This window comes from Tupaia chinensis, unplaced genomic scaffold (assembly GCF_000334495.1).
Source record: "Tupaia chinensis unplaced genomic scaffold, TupChi_1.0 Scaffold000542_1, whole genome shotgun sequence".
NCBI classification, from domain to species: domain Eukaryota; kingdom Metazoa; phylum Chordata; class Mammalia; order Scandentia; family Tupaiidae; genus Tupaia; species Tupaia belangeri.
Window position 1 is genome coordinate 4059314 of NW_006160055.1, and position 8263 is coordinate 4067576.

The window sequence follows — 8263 nt, forward strand, 5'->3', positions numbered from 1 at the left end:
TTTTTTTTTCTTCTGCAACTTTTTTTTTTTTTAATTACTTAACATTCATTCCCTGAGCATTTTCAAAAACAAATTTAGCATGCCTTATGGCCTTCTTAATCCAGCCATGGTTTCCAACTGCTTGTCAAGTAAAGTTTAGAATCCTTAGGCTTAGTATGCAAAGCCTTCAATTTTCTGGCCTCATCAGAATGTTCACCCCTGTTTTTCATCAATGGCTTCTCCTATCAGTCAATGTGGATGACTCATGGTTTGGCACCCACACACCACCCTTTCCTACCTCTATGCTCTTTCTTTGGCCATGCTTTCTATTTGAAAGCTTTGATCCTACCACTCATTCCAGATTTAGCTCACGTCTGTCCTCTACAAAGTAGATCCTTTCACCAAGCTAAGGGTAAAAAAGATATAGTATTTCATCTATGTCTCTTTTATAAGGTTGGACTTGTATGATTATGGGTATTAAATTCATCCTCACATTACTATGATCAAATACTAGAAAAAGATTTATTTATTATCAAGAGACTTGTTTGTATCTTAATTTTGCTTTAGCACATGGAAACCAATCATTTAATTTTCATTAACTTTTGTGTAAAGAGGACAGGCTGAAAACCAAAAATCACTTTCAGTTATCATAATCTGTGAAAGAAAGATTATATAATCAAGTACAGGTTAACTAATTATAAATCCCAGAACATAAAAACTAACCAAATATGCAGAAATACTTGGTGTTATTTTGGAAACATTTCAGGAAATGTAGGTCTTGAGTCAAAGCTAGAAAGATCTTAAAAGGAATATTAGACTTGATAAAGGGAGAATTCCAGGTGAGAAAGATGATCTCATGTTTTATAGGAAACAAATAAACTCTATCTGAAGATATTCGATTTACATTTTTTTTAATTTGTGGAAATCTTTTCTTTTTTAATTTAAAAACTTTTAACAATTTTATCTTAGTTTTAATTGGGAATAATTTTAGATATTAGTATATGTTGATATGTGACCTGGAAATGGTTTAAATAACTGTATCAGGTGCCACTGAGGGAATTGAGGTTCCTTTTTCTAGTGTGCTATATGACTGTCATTTTCTTTTTTTACTTTTTTTTATATATTTTTATTATTATTCATACATCAAATCACTATACATCATTTAGATTGTGATGAGACTTTATCCAGCCTGATGTACACTCAGTCCAGCCCCATTGAGATGACCATACACATCCTCATCAACAGATAATAAACTTTACCTGTGTCCCACAAGTGTCTTACCTCTCTTTCTCCCCCCCCCAAATTTCCTACTCTCTTCCCCTCTCACACTCTCATTTCACTTTGTCTTTAGTGCCCATTACATTTTTTTTTTTTTTGGATGAGGTTTTCACTATAGGGCACGTGCGCTCGCCAGACGACAGACAGAGACAGAGAGACAGAAAGTGAGAAAACACCCCCCAGGGGAGATGGTCATGCCACAATCCCTTCTCCTCCATTCTCCTCTCGGGATCTTGGGCATGCATGCACATGCATCCGGCATGAGTTTTAAGCCACCGGGTCCGGGACGCAAACCGCAGTCGACTACATGGGAGTCCAGCAACATAGCCATTACGCTAACTGCTGGTTCCCTCCATTACAATTTTTAACACTCTTATGTTCTCCAGTCTTTGTCTCTACCATAGAGTGCAGACAGTCGATATATGTCCCGACCCGCAGGACAGTCGAACAGGTTTCCTGAGGGAAGGAGTGAGAGACAGGATGAACGGCGCAGTGTTACAACACGGAGACGACACAGTGTTAGAGCTCTTCAGGGTTTTCCGTTTATTGTGGGCCAGGGATCGTGGTTATATACATGTTGGTGGGCGGTGATTGGTTGTTCTATATGTAAATGAAGGATTGTAAAATGTGAGTTATGATTGGTTGCTTTTGTGGACCAATCATGAGGTGCCGGATATGCAAATCTGAGGGATTCTGCTAATCCAGGAACATGGGATGTCATTCCACTTTTAGTGTCCTTTTCAATTTCCTTTTTAAGGTTTCCATAGTTTTCCTTGTAGAGGTCTTTGATGTCCTTGGTTAGTTTTATTCCTGAGTATCTTATACTTCTTATGGCTTTGGTAAATGAGATTACATTCTTCAGTTCTGTCTCTGTCTGATTGTTGTTTGTATATAGGAATACTATAGATTTTTGTAAGTCAATTTTGTATCCTGCCACTTTATTGTGTGCATTTATTACTTTGAGAAGTTTTTCATGGATATTATTGGGTCTTCTATGTATACAATCATGTCATCTGCAAACAGATCATTTTAGCTCTTCTTTTCCTATTGGAATGCCTTTTATTTCCTTCTCTTGTCTGATCAAATTGGCTAGGACTTCCAGTACTATATTGAACAGGAGTGAAGAAAGTGGGCAGCCTTGTCTTGTATCAGTTTTTTAAAAAGCTTTTCCATTCAGTACAATTTTACCTGTAGGTTTTTCATAGATGGCTTTTATTATGCTGAGAAGTGATCCTTCTAGGTTCCTTCTATACCAATTTTACTGAGAGTCTTGATCATAAAGGCATGTTGTATTTTGTCTAATGCTTTTTCTGCATCAATTTAAATGATCTTATGATTTTTATCTTTCTTTCTGTTAATATGGTGTATTACATTTATGGTTTTGCATATATTGAACAACCCTTCCATCCCTGGAATAAAGCCTACCTGGTCGTGATGAATAACCTTTTTCATATGCTGTTGAATATGGTTAGCAAGTATCTGGTTGAGAATTTTTGCATCTATATTCATCAGGGATATAGTTCTGTAGTTTCCTTTTTTTGTCCGATCCTTATCCATTTGGGGAATGAGGGTAATGGAGGCTTCATAAAATGAATTTGGAAGGGTTCCTTCCTTTTTTGAGTCTCTAGAGACAGTGTGAGTAGAATGGGGGTTACCTCTTGTTTAAAAGTTTTGTAAAATTCTTCAGTGAAGCCATTGGGGCCTAGACTTTTCTTTGTTGGGAGGTTATTTATTACTGATTCAATTTCATTGCTTGTTATTGGTCTATTCAGGCTTTCTATGTCCTCCTGAGTCAATCTTGGTAGATTATATGTGTCCAGGAATTTTTCTATCTCATCCAGGTTTTCTTCTTTGTTGGCAAAGAGTCGCTCACAGTATCCTCTAATGATGTTTTGTATTTCTGTTAAATTTGTTGTAATGTTGCCTGATTCATTGCAGATTTGACTTATCTGGTTCCTTTCTCTCTTCTTTATTAGTCTGGCTAATGGTGTGTCAATGTGGTTTATCTTTTCAAAGAACCAGCTTTTGCTTTCACTTATTTTCTGTATAGTTTGCTTATTTTCTATTTCTTTTATTTCTGCTCTAACCTTTATTATTTATTTGCTCCTGGCATTTTTTGGATTTTTTTGTTGTTCTTTTTCCAATTCCTTGAGGCATGATGTTAAGTTGTCCTTTTGCCACCTTTCCTTCTTTTTCTTGTGCACACAAATTGCTATGGACTTTCCTCTTATGTCAGCTTTTGCAGTATCCCATAGATTATGGAATCAATTTACATTTTAAAATATTTTTATAGTCTTCTTTAAGAGAATTATAAAAGCAAAGAGAACTGTGGAACTAAAAGAGTATTTCTGAAGTACCATCATGAAACAATTAAGCTTATGCTCATGAACTTCAAGCCAATTTTCTAGGCCCTGAGTGTTGATATGATTATGCTCTGTTTTTTTAGCATGGAAGAGTGTGAAGCTCTCTGTACCAGGCTGGCCATTATGGTGAATGGAAGGTTCCAGTGCATTGGATCCTTGCAGCACATAAAGAGCAGGTAAAGAACAAATTAATTGCTTAGCCTATGGCAGAGGGTACTCAACTTAACGGTGCTGGACTCTGTCAAAAATGATCTCAGCAGCCTTTTCTGTAATGAGTAGTAAGACTAGACTAGGAAAGCTAATCAGCGAAAGCTAATCAACTCACCTAAAATTTAAATGATTTTATTGAGGGTTTGGTGTATATTTAGTTAATAGTCCAAAAATCTAGAAGACCTAAAGCTGAAATAATATTCATAATAGTAAATAACAATCCATAAACAAAATACCCTTATGAAGCAGTTTTAAGAGTTTACCCAATAACAGGCTAAAACTTGACCAATAGATGATTTTCATCTAGTTTGTTCATTTCGCATTTGCACAGGCTTTCAGTAAGCTAGTTAACATTTATATCACATTCAAAACCTTTTAATCAAGCATACATTGGGGAAATGTACATGAATATAATATTGCCATCAAATCAAAATTAAATTAATAGTTTATATTTATCAGAGTGTATATGCATCTATACAGATCCATGTTAATCTCTAAACTTCAGGATGATACTTTAAACTTTGATGTACAACAACTTGACTTTCTTAGAAGACAGTATTGACAAAGATAAGGAAAATAGGATAAAAGAGGCCTTACATTACTTTTTAGGAGTCTGTGGTGACTTGTTTACAAATTCTATTATTCTTGGTGCAGTTAACCCGTAAATTGATTTAGTATGTATTTTTAAAACCCTGATGATTTCAGTTTTTACTGTTGACACCAAATCTCTAATGACATGCCCTTCAAGATCTTGCTGATTTTAAATTAGAAAGCATAAACCTAGCCACAGGTGCACCCTGGGAGGTGTTGCTACTCAGCAGGTCAAGGCCGCCTGGGAGGCCCAAGTTCAAGTCCAGGCCCACATTGAAAAGCTGAGAGTCTCAAGTACTCAAGAGACTGAAGTAGAAGGATCACAAGTTTGCAGCCAGTAAGAGGCAACAGAGTGAGACCCATTCGGAAAGGACCAATCTTAGTGGCGTACACCTGTAGTCCCAGCTACTTGGAAGATCTAAAAAAGAAAAGTATTTAACCCTAGAAATTAACACTTATTACTAATTCATGGATGTCAAAGACAGCTGAGATTTTACGTTTTCTTTCCAGTGCACCTTTTCCAAAGTGTCTGACTTTGTCTAGAGGCAGAAATAAATACAAAAAAACATGGCAGTGCGCTAGTTACAGTTTATAACAGGCCCTGAACTTCCATGGCAAAATGACAATCTTTTATATAAGAAAAGAGGCCATAATCGTCACCTTGGGTCCCGTTTCATTATCTAGAATTTCAGGGGAGCTATTTTGGCAAAATGTAACTCACACCATATTTTGCACTTTTTCTTTCTAGGTTTGGACGAGGGTTTACTGTCAAGGTTCACTTGAAGAATAACAAAGTAAGCATGGAGACTCTCACGAGATTCATGCAGCTACACTTTCCAAAAACATACTTAAAAGTAAGTGATCGTCTTGTCTTTCAATGTTGACTGTTTTTGACAGTCATATTATATTATAATGGCATACTGGATGTTTGCTTTTTCCAAGTTGATTATTGACCACAGTTTCAATTTAATCTGAATATTAATTCAAGATGCATAAGATACTCTATGTACATGTAGTATGGACAAATAGAATCTTCAGATTCATTTTATTATTTTTTTATGCTATTTAAAGTTAACACAGTCCTTGAGAGGAGCAGATGGCATAATGGTTATGTCACTGGACTCCCACGTAGTTGACCATGGTTCAAATCCTGGACCCAGTGGCTTTAAACTCATGCCAGACACCTGTGCATATGTACCCAAAATCCCGAGAGGAGAAAGCAGCATGGCTATCCCCTCCAGGTGTGATTTCTCACTTTCTGTCTCTATATCTCTTTGGGGAGCACATGTACCCTATACCAAAAATCTCTCAAAAAACAAAAAAAATAAAAGGAAAATAAAAGACTAAGTTAACATAGTCCCTTCATATGCATTTTTTTATTTCTTCTTCACAAAAGCTTTATGATCATACTATTTTAATTTTCAAGTTGTATGAGTTATTACATTGTGAGAAACACACATTAGAGAAATGAGAGATGACAGATATTGTATGAACAAGAGCATTTCTTCTTGGAAAAGAAAAAGTTCTAGAATGTCATTGCTGGAGGAGATTATCTCCTTTGTTTCCCTCATTTGAAAGATAGGTCCTGGGCCAGCAGGCAGCATAGTGGCTAAGGGGCTGGATTCTCACATGATTGATCATGGTTCAAGCTCCGGACCTGGTGGTTTCAAAATCACACAGGGTGTGTGTGCATGCATGCCCAAAATCCTGAGAAGAGAATGGGAGAAAAGGGATTATGGTATTGCTATCCCCCATAGGGCATAAGTTATCACTCCCCCCCCCCTCCTCTGGTGAGCACATACACCCTATGGCAAAAACCTAAAAATAAATAAATAAATAAAAATTAATTAAAAAAGAAAAGGGTAAGCCCAGAAAGGCTCGAAGAGGACTGGGTATAAATCAAGTCCTCAAGTCCCAAGCTGAATTAAATACAGTACAATTGACATGGACAAAAATATAAACACTAGGTTGTCAGAAAAGTCATAATGCATTTTTTGTGTAGGAAAACAGAAAAATATGTCATGATTTTTCCAACAACCCAATATATGAAGAGTTTTCAAAAAGTACACAGGAAATGGGTATTATTTAAAAACATTAATTTCAGAATATTTTGCACCAAAATATATTTGCAATTTCATTTCATTTCTGCAAACTATTTAAGTCTCTTCATATATCTCACATAGCATAAACTTAAATGTACTTAACAGAAAAAGTTACCATTGTAGCATCTTTGATGTACACATTATTCATATCAGATAATTGTTTTTAAGAGAACTGATGTGGAATGCTGAAAAGAAAGTGGGAAGATGGGCTGAGGCCTGGCTATGCTTATGTGATTTCTGACAAGACTTTGAAAGCCTCTGAGTCTTGTTTTTCTCATTTGTACATAGAAATAATAATAACTTTTGTGAAGTAAGCACTAAATAATAAAGCATGCATAAAAATACTTCATAAACTGGGACCAGCAGTTGGCATAATGGCTATGTTGCTAGACTTCACGTAGTCCACTGTGGTTCAAGTCCCAAATCCGGTGGCTTAAACTCACGCTGGGTGCATGTGCATTTGTACCCAAGATCCCGAGAGGAGAATGGAGGAGAAGGGATTGCAGTGTGGCCATCTTCCTTGGGGGGTGATTTCTCGCCTTTTTTCTCTCTCTGTCTTTCTGGTGAGCGCACACACCCTATAGCAAAAACCTATTTAAAAAAAAAAGAAAAAAAACCTTCATAAACTAGGGTCCATGCACTCACCAGAGAGAGACAGAAAGTGAGAAATCAGCACCCATGGGGGATGGCCATGCTGCAATCCCTTCTCCTCCATTCTCCTCTCAGGATTTGAGGCATGCATGCACACATGACTGGTATGAGTTTCAAGTTGCTAGGTCCAGGACTCAAACCGTGGTTGGACATGTGGGAGTCCAGTGCCTTAACCATTACTCTGTCTGCTGACCCCAATAATTCATTTATCTTAATGAAATACCTTTGTCTCAGACTCCCTAACACTTGAGTAATTTCTCTAGGAAATAATAACTCATGATTTTTCCCAAAGTCCATTTTCTATCATCTAAATTTAAATCAAATTTAAACTTTAAAGGGCATTTATTTCTTGCATAAATCACATTGGTCATAATTCATTTTTCTTTTAGGGAATTTCTGGGTTGACATCTGTACTTATTTTTTAAGTGATGAAATTACATTCTCCTTGGTCTATTCCTCATGGGACCAAGGCTGTATAAGGCAAACTTGGTGATGATGAAAGTTTGATTTCTTCCTCAATAGACCATTCTTTGCCAGTCTCCACACCAAAAGAACAATTTAGGAGTAACAATGAGCAAGCTGGGCAGACTGTAGAAACAGATAGAATGCAAATGCAGGTCGATGGGAACAGTTAGACAATAAGCAAGGGGGTTAGATGAATTCTAGACTACAAAGCTGAAATACAGCCTTGATCTCACCTGTAGAGGGCACAGGGATCAATTTTAAAGTATGAAAACACCTGGATCAAATTATTGGTTTGAAAAGATGATCCTAGTTGCTCTGTATCAGGATAAATCAATGTATATAGTTTCTAGGTTTCTGAAGAGCTTCAGCAATTCAGGTGAGGAGTGGTGAGCATCAAGAGTTAATAATAGAATTCAAAAAGAAGTGTTAATTGAGAGATATTCTATTAATAAATACATAAGCTATACCCTATGAAGGCTGTTCTCCTTCTCTCTCTCTCTCTCTCTCTCTCTCTACCTGTCGATCTCTCATCTCTAATGTTGATGAGACTACTGAAAAAACAAAGAAATTGAAAAGAATTTTAGGATGAGTTGAGTGAAAGTGATATTATTTAAATAAGGTTTC

General features: G+C 36.5%; 1 protein-coding gene across 2 annotated transcripts in view; it reads left to right on the forward strand.

The window, feature by feature from the left end:
- Positions 1–8263, forward strand: part of ABCA12 (ATP binding cassette subfamily A member 12) — a 217443-nt gene that overhangs the window by 206194 nt on the left and 2986 nt on the right. For both annotated transcript variants that reach the window (XM_006157460.1, XM_006157461.1), the window contains exons 50-51: positions 3704–3796; positions 5170–5275. In XM_006157460.1, coding sequence (XP_006157522.1) covers positions 3704–3796; positions 5170–5275 — 199 coding nt within the window. The remainder of the gene's footprint in view (positions 1–3703; positions 3797–5169; positions 5276–8263) is intronic.